The sequence below is a fragment of the Vespula vulgaris genome, chromosome 4, assembly GCF_905475345.1.
Source record: "Vespula vulgaris chromosome 4, iyVesVulg1.1, whole genome shotgun sequence".
NCBI classification, from domain to species: Eukaryota; Metazoa; Arthropoda; class Insecta; order Hymenoptera; family Vespidae; genus Vespula; species Vespula vulgaris.
Genome location: NC_066589.1, coordinates 846,838 through 861,326, shown reverse-complemented (window position 1 = coordinate 861,326; position 14,489 = coordinate 846,838). Strand labels below are relative to the sequence as shown.

Below are 14,489 nucleotides of genomic sequence, written 5' to 3'. Positions count from 1 at the left end.
TTATGTAATAGAGAAATAGCTTAATTTATAACATCACTATGATATACTAATTTTTTACATTCTCTTTGTACTTTCTTTTCAATACGCTTCAAAGAGAGTGAGTGGGAGAGAAAGATAGAGAAAGAACGACAAGTGTCGTGGGTTGTTATGGTATAACGAACGAAGAGACTCGTACTTGTACTCACATACGTACATACGTATATATACTTACAATAGAGAATGCTAATTAATGGCGCGTGTACAGGAAATGTATCTCGCTCCATCTCCCTTATTCCTTTCGCCTTTTCTCTCTTCTTATATTTCTTTTTTTTTTCTTTTCTAACGCGGATATATTCCGATGTCTATGCGCATTAGCAGCTATTCTAATTAATCGGAAACAAAGAGGATCTAAGCTGAGAGACATAACTGGTCTTACGTGTAAAAGTTAAGATCGTTACGGAAGAGGTCCGTTTGCCTTAGAGAGTCTTAGTGCCATTCTACTCTGAATCGAAAACACGAAGGATGCTAATTAACGAGGAGCCTAAAGAAAATTTATTCCACCTCTCTGTTCCTACGTCGAGCTCGATTTTTAATCGAACCCTCCGCACGTGAACGTCTTGTATCTTTCTTTATCGTGGTTGTCTCCTTTCTCTCTCTCTCTCTCTTTTTCTCTCTCTCTCTCTCTCTCTGACTCGCTCAGACTATCCTCAGACTTTCGATTCGGCGAGAACCCAAGAGAGAAGCGACGTGTACCTCGAACGAATCGATATATCGCGCATGATGCATCGCGTATGAATATTTAGGCACGTCCTGTCTCTTCATTTCTTTTTTCTTCTTTTTTTTTTCTTTCTTTCTTTCGTAATACCAGCTACAGCGTTTTTCGAGACGAGCGTGTTAGTGCCAATAAAAATCATCCTAAGAAGCGAATCTACTGTGCATTTTCTTTTCTTTTCTTTTTTTTTCTTTTTCGATTTGACATCGAACTTGGTCTTTCGAACAACGAGCAATATACATCGGACATATACACCGGACATAGTAAAAGCTTTAGGGCAGTTACTCGTCGTTCGTATCGTCAACGTTCCGCCTGCCGGCACGGGCTCATAAATTTGAAAAGAGTTATGGCGTATTTTGCAACCAATTTGAAGTAATAAATTTGGTCCTCTCGAGGATACCCAGCACCCTGTAATATGAGAGCCGCTAATGTCCCTTCATTTATTCGCGAATATTTGCGGTGCGAGGGAGAGAGTAAAGAGAATAATAAAAAAGACGCAAATTTCTTTTCTCAAATAAATTTTTGCCTTCCGAAGGTTCGATGATCCTCTTGCAAATATTTTTCATTTTTAAATATAAATTGTATGCGTGTTATTCGAGTATCATGTTAATGATATTCTTTATAAAACACGAAGTTTCTTAATTAAAGAACTCGGATCTTGTTTTAGTTTCATGAACCAATCGTACGTTGATATTATCAGGTCGTTGATCTTTTTTTTTTACATATAATAAGCTTGCTCATCGTTGGAGAGCTATGTAACGCGATGGAGTAATCGGTAAAAGTGTCGATTTCTCGCTCGACCACGACTAAGCTTTGCCTTCGAAACTAACTTCGAACCAGTAGAACCGGATTTCGTGTGAATATGTCTCTCTCTCGGTGGGCTTGAAAAGAAAAGAAAAGAAAAAAAAAAAAGAAAGGAAAATGAAAAAAAAAAGATTCTTGTAAAGAAACATAGAATCCCCTAAGAGAATTTTTACGTTAGCGAGCGTTCAGTTTCGTTTATTTTTCTGTTATCGTCGATTTACCAGAAATACATATATTAGATACTTACCATACACATACACACACACATACACATATATATACTTTCATTTCACCAAAGTACTAGTCATTTTTGAACAAATCGTATTTACGACCTAGTTTAACCCAGTGAGCGAAAGGATGATCGCAGGTCTTACGTTTGGCGTAGTTAAGAAGTATGCGATTTTTTTCTTTTTTTAATGTTAGGGATTGAAAGCAACAAAGGCTTCGAGATTACTGGTACGTGAGAAACATAAACAACGAGCCACCTTGTTTTCTCATTAGCGGCAGGATATTTCTTGGCAATCTCCAGGCGATCTTACCGTTTCTGTGAAAATCTTCAAGACAGAAGGCGCCTGACGACGAATGGGATAGCAGGTTTTAGAAAAAGCGAAAGTTCGACTTATTAAAGATACAATTTGTTTCAATGTTTTTCATCGATATTGATATCGTTATTCGTACATTTGTATAACTGATAAGTTATTCTCTACGTTTTGAAATTTGTCTTATATTTTGTTATCTTTCTCGATCATGTTCGATCACGATAGTCTTTGATAGGATCGCTCCGAATCGATCTGAGGTTTGTTAGAGACAAGTGCAGCGACCGTTCATTTCCTCGTTGGGGTGAAAAACCGCGAGATAATTTGCGGGATCCAAAGGGGTAGAGTTGAAGAAACAGAGATACACAAAAAGATAGAGAAAAAGATAGAGAAAAAGAGACACAGAGAGGGTAGAGAAGATAGTGGGCGTTATACCGGTCCCAGCCCATTATTCTCCGTCGGCGTGTCGATAATTTTTAAGGTCGGCATAGTTCGCAATCCCTTGGAATACCAACGAGAAGAAGTTGCACCGGCACCGAGCAGAGGCGTCAACGCGAAATCTCATCCTTCGCAGATTCGATTCGTCAAGGAACTCTTATGTGACGACTACGCCAATGCTTTTGTGTCCCGTAACGGGCCTCTCGAAGCACGCTCCGTTGCTCGCGAAGTACTCGAAACTCATCGCTTCCTGTACCAACTGCTTTTTTCTATCTTTCCTTCTTTCCTTTTCTCTTTCTTTTTCTCTCTCTCTTTTTCTCTTTTTCTTTCTTCTCTTTCTCTCTCTCTCTCTCTCTCTCTCTCTCTCTCTTCGTCGAACGGAGAGCAATCGGACTTAATTAAATACCCAGCTGTGAACGGTGCCATTAAAGTTTCGTCCTTTTTCAAACCTGCTTCTTCTTTTTCTTTAGAAAAACGTCTAAACTATTATTTATTTTCGATTAAGGACCTAAAGATATTACGATTAATGCAAAAATGCGATCGATGAGAACGTTTCATTCGACGACGTTGATATAATTTCAAACAAATAATTTTTTAATGATTCGTTCGAATAAAATGAAATTTTGTTATTATAGAAATAAAGATTGTTAGAAATTTACATTAGCGTATAATCGCGCACGTGTTTCCGAGATAGTGTACAGGTGATGGTGGTGGTAGTGGGGGGTCGCGTGAATGAAAAGCTCGATCGGGAAGACGGGGAAAGAGAGAGGCCGATAATCGTACAGCGAGAGGTCGGCAGATGGCGGTGCGTTCGCTCGGCGCCAGCTTGAAACACCTGACGATCGACTTAGCAGTGCAGCATGGACTCGGCTGGCAGGCACACACTTCTTTCAAAGAAAACAGGTGCCAACGGCGAACGTGCTGTCGAGTACCGTTGTCGGATCGCACGCGAGTGAGAGAGAGAGAGAGAGAAAGAGAGAAAGAGAGAAAGAGAGAAAGAGAGAGAGAGAGAGAGAGAGAGAGAGATACACGCATAGAAACAGTCAGACATACATAGTGGGGTGACAATAAAAAAAGAAAAAAAAAAAAAAGAAAAAGAAATAGAGAAAAACATCCAAAGAAACATCCTCATTCCCCAAAGTTTCATTTGAGACGCACATTTACGTGGATCCGGTTCACGATCGTTCATTTCGGGATACGATGAGAAGAAACGAAAAGTACGACGAGCAGCAAGCATTGCAAAAATATCGATTAGAAAACGTTTAGATATTCGTAAGAGTAATCGAGATTCGAGTACGTAAATCCGTTCGTATTTCGTCGATGGGAAGAATCGAAGAGAAGACGGTCGCGAGTTTAAAATTCCCGCGCGCGCAACTCCCTTCTCGCCCTTCCATTGAGCGTACGCGTCGACGAGGTAGAACGTAAGGGCCCACGAGTAGCCGCACGCGATACGACAAAGATGTGACGCAATTCGGACGTTCCTTTTACCGGCCCTTTCGGAAGTGAGCGCGGAAAGAGGAAGAGAGATAGAGATAGATACGTAGATACATAGATAGATAGATAGATAGATAAAGAGAGAAAGAGATAGAAAGAGATAGAAAGAGAGGAAAGTTACGAAGCTTTCGTTTGTCAAGAAAACTAAATAAAAATGATGGCGACACGTTCATCGACAATGACGATACTACTTCTTTCGACGATCTTCATACTCGAATTGATCTACGCCAAGGATGATGGATCGACGTTGGAATATGAGGATTTTCTTACAACCACCGAGAACTACGTTCGTCTTCGCGTCGACAGAGGTTGGTTCATTTTTTTACTTTGTTTTTTTTTTTTCTATTTCCTATTTTCTACTTTCCCCTCGAAGATATTATTTATGGTATTTTCATATGCAGTTTATACTAGTTGACAGTGTGTTTGAATGCGAACGCGTCGTTGAAAAGAAGAAAAAAAAAGAAAAGAGAGATAGAGATAGAACTATCGCATCGCAACGATTATTTCTCGTCGTTAGAACGACGACGCTGTCGTTGCTTAACAAAACGTACAAATGCAATCCCTACCTCCTTACATCCCCATCTAACAAAGTTAAAGTTTCCCTTTAAACGTGAGAAATGTTTATGCGAAAGTTAAAATCTATGTATTATAAACAGCATCGTTGGCTCGTAGGAGTTACAAGAAGAACGAGTAGACGCGTACCAAGGCAATTATGGAATATAATTACGCGATTAATTAGCACTAGGATCGACCGTAGTTTAGTAATCCGTACTGGTTTATGTACTCGAGAGAAGAACGACTGAATAATTCTTTCTCTCTTTCTCTCTCTTTTTCTCTCTTTATTTCGCGATAATCACACGACAATCGCAACGTCAGAATCGTTGGAACGATGCTAAATGCCGAGAACTTTGTTATTCTCTCTCTCTCTCTCTTTCTCTGTGTCTATCTCTATCTCTATTTCTATCTGTATATACTATGCCTACGATGAACGACCTTTGCTCCAACGCCTTCGTGAAAGTGCGATCGCACGAAGAAGGCCTTGCGCCTTTCCGAAGCTACTTTACGGTCTTTGCTATTCTTACGTTCGCGATTTCGTCGAATTTTAAAGAGAATTTCATGTCTGGTGTCAAAGTCATACGTATAATTGTTCGTAAAGGTGTTCTTTCACAAAAAAAAAAAAAAATTTGTCGTAACTATCGGGTTAGACTTTATCGTAATAACAAGGATGAAATATCGTAGGGAAGAAAAAGTAAGAAAGAAGCGATAAGGATGACTCGACTGGTCTTATCCGATCGTTGAGTTGAACGAACTCTTGTCGACTTTCATACTATATCCTTTAGTCCTCATAGAACTGGAAGATACTTTGGAAAGGATGCACCAATGTCGAGCGCGAGTTAAGCGGATGAGATTTTCTTCATACATTATTTATATTGTTACTTGTGCGTTATTGTAAGAGGTAGGATTATTACTTGAACGATCTACTCGTTCCATCGGCTATCTCACATCTACTTTGTATTTTATCGGCTATACGTAAGGAAGGATTTAAATAATTGTTAGGTTATCCTTAAGGGAATAAAAAAGAAGAAGAAGAAGAAAAAATAGTAGAAAAAATAGAAAAAAAGAAAAGAAAAAGAAAGGCTTGGCCATTCCCAAGATAGAAAAAAATTCATTCGCGTTCTATTGCTCGTGATTAGATTATGCATCGATTGCCTTTAATAGAATCACTTAATTTACATGCACTTAGAAAGGCGGAAGCACGTTTCTTCGGCGTCGAAGAGGACGCGCGCCAACTCTATGCGATTCTGAAAGAGCCGTATTCTAACTGTTGTCGCAAATTGTTCGCGTGCTCGCACTTTCTATTGGCACTTGATCACGATAAAGCAAACACACAGGTGAGTTTTGTACTTGGCTGTTGTCGTCTTTGACCGTGTGCTGCTTAATAAAGTAGGTAAGATAGTACGTTCATATCTTATTACCTTATTTATTAAATTATGGAGAAGAAAAAGAAAATAAATGAAATAGAATAAAAGTAAAGGAGAGAAAAGAAAAAGAAAAAGATAACATAATTTTCAACGTCTCTTTTTAATCGTACTCGATGATAAAAAAAAAAAACAACTTTATCTTTATTTATACACATGTATATATATGTAACTATTCGTTATGTGTCTGAGTAAATTCACGATAGAAGAACCTTTCTCTCCGGTATTTTCATTATAACTCGTTCGTGTAACCGGATAAATCTGTCACGCAAAGAGGCTTTTCATTCCCTAGACACGACTTCTCGGACTAATGCCAGTTTCCACGCAGCTATGCCAGCTTAGTTTACGAGGTGCGAGAGAGTGCGACGTAGCTAATGCATATGCATGCAGAAAGGAGGAGCGCAATAGAATGTACTATGTATAAAACGTGAAATCTTTTTTCCAAGCTCGTCGTCCTGGTACGTGCTCGGACCAAGAAAGAGAAAGAAATGGGAGAAAAGAAAACCTATAGGTAAATAGTTACGTGCGTATGTATGTATATACATACATACATACATACATACATACATACATACATATATATATATATATATGTACGTATATACGCCTGCGTGTACATATGTATACGTTCGTTTATACGTTCCCTTCGTTCATAGGGACGTTATGACTTTTTGAAATTATTTTACGAGAACTATATCGCTTTGAGAGTTTATTTAACGATAAGATATTTATGATTACCCAAACGTTATTTACGACATGTAACATGACTTTTAATGAATCACGCGAGCCCAATTTGGTGCACTCGAACGAACTTTTAAGATCCTTTGCCTTTCAGCCATGGTTATTCCTTATCTTATTTTCATCCTCGTTTCTACGACGTAGCATCGTTTAAACGATGCTGCACCATCATTATTTTTCTTTTATTTTCGAAGCGAACGTATTTTCTTTTTCTTCTTCTTTTCTTTTTTTTTCTTTTTTTTTACATAGCTTCGTTCTCGTCGTTATTCTAGTCCCTTAATTAATTCGAATACTTCTTATAAATTAATATAACTTTAGAATAAAACATTTAGTCACAAAGTAGCCAGTTACTCCATGCTTTTCGATAACATTATCAACACGTAAGATCCGGTAAGAACGTGGTATTCTTTATCAAAGTATATACCACCGTATCCGTGTAGGATCACACATTTTCTAATCCGTATTATACAAGGAGAAGGACTGTGTCGTTGGTACGATCGAGAAGTATTTTCTAAGATTAATGTACGTGCCATGTTAGATAATTGAAATAGATTTAATTAAGATTAACTCGGCCGTACCAAGTGCGCGTATACTTACTTACCTACTTGTTCAAAGTGAAACGTATGAAACGAATGAAATAAATTCGATGGAAATCTTAATTGTAACGAGTTATTAGAAGATATCTATACGATATAATTTTATCGTGAAAAATCGATATCGTAATGGAAGATGGAGAGAAAAAGAGAGAGAGAGAGAAAGAGATAAAAAGAAAAACGAATAAGTAATAAATACGAATAGTTCGTAAAGATCGAAATCAAAGTACACCTTGGATCGTAGCGCAGGTGGAAACTCGACGTTGCTCTCTACGGTAAACATATACAGAGCATCGTCCGTTTCATTGCCAAGGCTTTGAAAATAGTCTGAAGGTATATCGTACCTTCTTCCCGCGGGATACGAGCAAATTTATATCCGGTCACTCTCGGACCGTATGTCATTATCCGTCATTACGAGCGAACCCGACGATCGGCAACAGTGGACCCTGTCGTTCTCTTGCGTGCCATGTTAACTCGACCTTGACGTTAGCAGTATCACAAATTCATGCAACCTGTCCTTCTAACGCGATCGGTACTTACAGAATCTTCCTGCTCCTTGCAGTTTGCATGTCCACGCATACACGCGTGTCTACATGCGAGGTATAGGATATCGCTTAGGTCATTAAGGCTCGAGAGATGGTATCGATTCGTTTTCTTCGATTTTCTTCTTCTTTTTCTTCTTCTTTTCTTTTCTTTTCTTTTCTTTTCTTTTTTTATTTACCGTCCGTTCCTTCGTGTTCGTTCGAAGCACCGATTCGACTTTATAGCGATCGTAAGTTAGCTACTATAAAATGGAATCCTTTAGAATCATATCATTCTATTTTTTAAATATCGTCTCAGAGATTTCGCGTTATCCTTTTTTCAAAAATCATATCCGTTCCTCTCCCCTTTTCCCTTTCTACTATTACTTCTCGTTCTTCTTTTTTTCCCCTTCTATCATTCAACAGGCATAAAATAAACATTAAAACGATATATACGATCCCTTTAACTCATTCGAACGTTGTAAGTACTTATGTTTGGTTAAAGGATTCAAGCAAGTCGATTATGGAGAAAATGTAGGAGTTTCTTCTTCGAGGGAACGATTCTCGATAACGAGATTCACGTTGCTGTCCGTCATTAGCCTCACCCTTTTTCCAAACCCTTCTCCATCCCTAGTCCCAGTCCTCTCCCCATTCTTGATAGAGGCTCCGTTTAAGAATAATAGGGGGCGATCGCAGAAAGTACCTAGCGAGTTGTTGGTAACGCAGGTCGGCAGCGCAGGTCGGCAGCGTGCGCCTCGAATTCGCGCGATGGTATCGACCGTAAGCGCCTGTCTTTATTCCCTCGCTCTCTTGTATGGGATCTCCTTCTCGAGATACGAGGCATTAAAGTCTCCACCGCGAAGAGATCCTTTCCTTCTTCTTCTTCTTCTTCTTCTTCTTTTCCTTCTTCTTCTTCTTCGTACCACTCCTCTCGTTACATTCCATCGTTCAAGGTACATCCTCGGTAAAATGTACTGAATGGGGGAGGGCTGGGAGGAAGTGGTTGTGGAGTACCGATGATTACGGCATCCGACTTGTTCCAAAGAGGAACGAAGAAGATGATCGGTGGGTTCTCGAGATCCTACGAATGCTTTATTTCTCTCGAACCAAACGAATGTATTTTTTCGTTTCTCATTCTTTTTTCTTGCTTTCTTTCTTTCTTTCGTTCTGTTCTTTTTGTTTTCACTTTTCTTTCATCGGACGCGTATTTTCGGGTAAGAAAAGAAATAGAAGGAATAACGCAGGATGTTTTGAGGTATAACAGTAAGAAAGAGACTAAAGGTATATTGATCCTTTTTATCCGATATATTCTAGGAGACTTTGTAATGTATAAGAAAAATGTTTAATTAGAATAAATTACGAGTTTAATTGGATACAAATTTCATTCAATTAACATTTATATAAATTTTATAATAAGAACATAAGTAATAGAAACGTTTTCTTTCTTTTCTTTTTTTATTAAAATAATCCGAAGGAATCTTAGTTAACGAGTTTCGATCGTTGCTCTATTTTTGACCCTTCTTAAGGAGATGATCTGCTGTTCAAGGAGAGCCTGTATCTTGGTTCGATAAAACGTATCGTACGAGTAAAGAAAAATCGAAGGGAACGCAAAGACTCCATCGTGGTCGTCGTAGTCGTCGTCGTCGTGGTTGTGGTCGTCGTTGTAGTCGTCGTAGTTGTCAAAGGAGGAAAAGGAAGAAAGAAAATGAGGAAAAGAAGGACGAGACGTCGTGCAGGTTCTTCTTCTTCTTCTTCTTCGTCCTCTTCCTCCTCCTCCTTCTCCTCCTCCTCCTCCTCCTCCTCCTCCTCCTCCTCTCTTCTTCCTCCTCCTTCTCCTTCTTTGATTCCCGAAGAAATACGTGCGTCGATCGACAATTTTCCCGGAGAGTAGTCGAGTATCTCGTATCAAGGCGAGTATGCTACACATACCTACCTAGACTCTAAACAGGTTTCCATGCGAGTATATACGAGTGAAAAATCACTGGCACACACCGTGTTGGCTTTCTCAGAATCCGCGAGAGAGAGAGAGAGAGAGAAAGAGAGAGAGAGAAAGAGAGAGAGAGAGCGATCGAACTCGAACTTGAAATCGAAACTGGCCTTCTCTCTTTATCTCTCTGTCTATTTCTCTCTGTTTCTGTCTCTCTTTTTCTCTCTCTTTCTCTCTCTCTCTCTATGTCCCTTTTCCTCTTTCTTGCTCTTTACATTTCTATCCTTAACTCGTCGCTTAACGTTTTTGCACCTGTTCCATGGAGAACAACGACGAGAACGAAGGAGACTCTTTCGAGACGATGTGCTCGTTACCATTTTCAATTTACCTTCGACTTTCCTTCTTGCGACCGGTTGTTGGGATCGTAGAAAGAAATCCAGTTCTAGATACCCTCCCTCCCCTTTCTTCTTCTCTTTCTCCTCTTCCATCTCCTTTGGTTTTACTCGTTCGATTATATCTTCCACAGACGAGGATCGCAGGTAGATGAAGAAAAGATATCATATCATCTAAATTAATCGTTGCTATCGTGTTGCCTCGGGAGTCTCTTAAGATTAAGAAAGATCCAATTTGTTTTTCAAATTATAAATATACCGAATGACGATTCCATTGTATATTATTGCGTCGTTAAACATTCCTTTTATTTTTTCTTTCTTCGTTGAAATAATATCCTTTTCTTTTTTCCCTATAGTAGAGATACTTACACTTCTATAGTCATTTATTAAAGATACATTGGCGTTTTATTAATCCTTTTACAACGATAGAGTTGAACAGCCAGTATGCTACCGCTGCGCTCTACGGTAGAGTTGAATCCGCTAGTGTATACTTTACGGTCGAGCGTAACATCTGATACTTTGTTATATTATGCAAATTATTGCTCTGTTATTCAAATTATACGTGAAAGTAATATGGAATATTATTAATGAAGATATCAAGATATGTCAGATGCATTTAGAGTTCTTAATTCAAATAGAATTTTATCGTACGATTGTAATCGTCACCTTTTGTTACTATAACGAACATCGAATGACTATAATCGTCATTAATAAGGAGAAGGTTAAAAGAACATTTATCTATCTATGCGGTGAGGTTATTTGATGAACGAATAAGAGGAAGTTTGCGAGTGAAGTAATTTTTGTCGAGTCACACTCGACGATCATCGACTTTTCTTTTCGTTTCATTGATAGATTCGTCCATTGATAGACTCGTAAAGTTTTTAAATCGTTGACAAATTACTTCATAGATTTCCTCGTTGCTTCTATCGTTAAAGAATTTTTGGCTTTATGAAAACAAGCAATTTAGCGTACGTACGATATCAAAATATTTATGTACGTGCATGTGCATGTGTCATGTATGTATGTATGCTTGTTTACAGGTATATATGCAAGGATGTATATACATATGTATTGTATTTACGTATGTACAACATGGCTGTACATGTAATGATCGTAAACCGTAACGATTGTAACGTGCACGGCAAACTCGTAATTAGGATGTCGGTAAATGACGTTTCCTTCGCGGTGAGCAGGTAAGCACATAGGTGTGCACAGCACTGCCGGCAAATAGAAAGTCTTATCCGTTTTCTTGGATCCAAAGAAGAAGAAGAAGAAGAAGAAGAAGAAGAAGAAGAAGCAGAAGAAGAAGAAGAAGAAGAAGAAAAAGTGATGGCTCTGTATTGTGGCCGCTAATCTTCGCGCATCGTGCTACGTCGCGTACGATGATTTCGCAAGGTGTTCGAGCAGAAATGCCTTCGCATGAGTTTTCAAATCATCGTCATGCATGTGTACCGATAAAGGTACCCATCTTTTGAAAAATTATTATTTTCAAAATGAAATTATTTTTTAGTCGATCGGTTAGAATAATTTTTCATCTTTAATATTCTCGTTATTATGACCTGAGTTGCTTTCGAACGAATAATATATTTTGCAAATAATTCTTTAAAACTACTTGTGAAATTTCAAGTCTCTTGTCAGTGGCACGTACAAAGAATCAAAATGTTATTCCGCAAGGTAACGATGTTTTTTTTTCCGAAATCCGTTCCAACGTTCTGCGTTTCGTCATCAACGCGTTACGTGAAACGTGTGCGTTTATATTATGCATGGAGCAATCCGAACGTTTTTCTTCGAGAGACGATCATCAGTAGTCATGTTTGTCGTTGTATTCGTACTGTTTACAAGTCTCTTTCGTACCAAACTACGAAATTTTTCAATGAATATTTGTGCAAGATAGAGAAAAAAAAACTGTCGCAGTATTTAATTAAATATCGTTTAAGGATATAGAAAAATAATGTCGCAGCATATATAAAAATGATATCGTTCGTATTTCACCGTTTTCATCGGCTTAACGGATGTTTTTCCTTCACGAAGTAAAGCCGACGTATTTTTATTTTTATTTACAATTTTATTATCCTTTCATTCTCGTTAAATACTGGATTTAAGGTAGTACGAAGTCACGAACGATGACACGGCAACATTTGCAACATGGGTGTTGTTAGGCGATCACGTTCAGACGTAGAACGAATTTAACTAATCACTTTTTTATCACATCACAGCTCACCGTCCTACTAACCTAAAGCAGGAGATTCCATGACTCGCAGAACGTTTCACATGCGATCAAGCAACAAAACTCTTTCATATTATCGATATCGATCGAAAGCGAGTTATTAATCGTTATTCCTTTGATATTTAACCACTTACGAGAGCTAATAGCAAATAAATTGTTCGGGAATGTAAATGACAATGAGTTGCGTAAGTTGATAATTTTTTTCTTTTTCTACGCTCATTAAGAATAGAATTCTCGTTGATGATTCAACTTCCGTCTTGATCGTCATTCTCCTAAATTATATTCAACGAAAGAACGAACGAACGAACGAACGAACGAACGAACGAAGAAACGAACGTCTTCGATTTTGCGAGAAGATTGACAATTTTACGTCGACTATAACTTCTTACCTGTCATATCTAATATTGTACGGAGCATTAAGTCAAAGTACTTTAGTCACCACAGGTTATTTCTACATTCTGGCACTTTGCGAAAGAATACTCATCGTAAAGTCGCTTAGCATGATTTATGCTAAGTCGATCAAAGGCTACGAAGATGAGGAACGGACGAAGTTCGTCCATGCGTTTTCTCGGGAAACTACAACGCCAGGTTTGTTCGTACCGTTACAAAGGTGTCTTTCACGGGTGTTTGACTACCGATTATCGTTAGGTGTTTTGTAAACTGTGAAAGAATGTTTTTTTTGTTTTTGTATTTTCCTTTTCTTTCTGTTGTTTCTTTTCTTCTTGAAAATAGTCGAGGAATTCTTCGTTGCTTATCCTACACAGATTTCTTTGTCTCGTACGAACGAAGAAAAGTCTCGTTTACGAGTTGCACCTCGAAAGTTTTCTGGAGGGTACGCATGTTAGCCCCTTGCGAAGCACATAAACGGCGGGCACTTTTATCGCGTCGAAACGACGTCGGTGTTCGCACCTTTAACGTGCTCCCTCGCAGCGCTCGACTAAACCGGCTTTTTATGTAAAAGTAATTGCGTTCTCGTGCAACTGGAAGCCAAGCTGCTCGTTTCAACCACGCATAAGACATTGGAACTGCGGTTCGTAGATATTACGGATTCATGAAAGTTTTACCGTCTCGGCTGTCACGCTAACGTCTCGTGGGTGGCGTTAAAATAACCATAAATCTAACGCGTCCCATTATTCGAGATTTAGGGGGAGCGTAATTTGTGTAAACGCAATTCTATTACCTTCGTTATTTGATTATTTATAAATATTAATACTCGTTAAAATGTCACGTTGATTCATTGCTCTCCGTCGATGTATTGTAATTAATGAGAACAATGAAAGTAACTATTATCAAAAGTTTCAAATGCGTGTCTCGTCTCGAAGCGAAATTTCGTTAAAATGTCCGATTTCAGTAAAACGTCGGTATTAGAATTCAAGAGAACATTGAGTAGCATTGAAGGCGACGATTATTAAAAATTTCACAAACGTGTCTCATCTCGAAACGAGATTTAGATAATCTAGATTATCTTATCGTTAAAATGTCACGTTGATTCACTGATTTCAGTAAAAATGTCGGTATTAGAATTAAAAAGAACATTGAATTCCATCGAGGACAAGGATTATTAAAAATTTCATAAACGTGTCTCATCTCGAAACGAGATTTAGATAATCTAGATTATCTTATCGTTAAAATGTCACGTTGATTCATTGGTTTTAGTAAAAACGTCGGTATTATAATTAAAGAGGACATTGAGTACTATTGAGGGCAACGATTACTTAAATTTCATAAACGTGTTTCATCTCAAAGCGAGATTTAGATAATCTAGAACTTCGAGTTCTATAGAAGACGATGAAAAATAAGAGAGAAAGAAAGAGAGAATCTTGAACGAACGTGGGTGGTTCGATGGATAATTACGTAATAATCCATTATACCAACTCATTAATGTAAATCTAACGAGGATGGTGACCTCGTGCACGTTAGACGAGCACTCTTCGAATCAGTCACTTTTCTATTATGAAATCGAAAGGATTGAAAGTTGAAGGAACGTCGTGTGCTTTCAAAGGACTACATTTTCTCCTACATGTTCGCGTATAGTCGATAATCCTTTAATTCAATAACAATCATTAGAACGTACGTAGGCTTACTTTCG

At 38.3% G+C, this 14,489-nt stretch overlaps 1 protein-coding gene across 2 annotated transcripts in view; it reads left to right on the top strand.

Moving 5' to 3' along the window:
• The first annotated feature begins 3,113 nt into the window (after nt 1-3,113).
• LOC127063441 (serine-rich adhesin for platelets-like) overlaps nt 3,114-14,489 on the top strand; it is a 134,203-nt gene continuing 122,827 nt past the window's right edge. The window contains exon 1 of one of the 2 annotated variants that reach the window (XM_050993245.1): nt 3,114-4,331. In XM_050993245.1, the coding sequence (XP_050849202.1) occupies nt 4,257-4,331 (75 nt within the window). In that variant the 5' untranslated portion in view covers nt 3,114-4,256. The remainder of the gene's footprint in view (nt 4,332-14,489) is intronic. The other variant, XM_050993243.1, reaches the window with a different exon arrangement.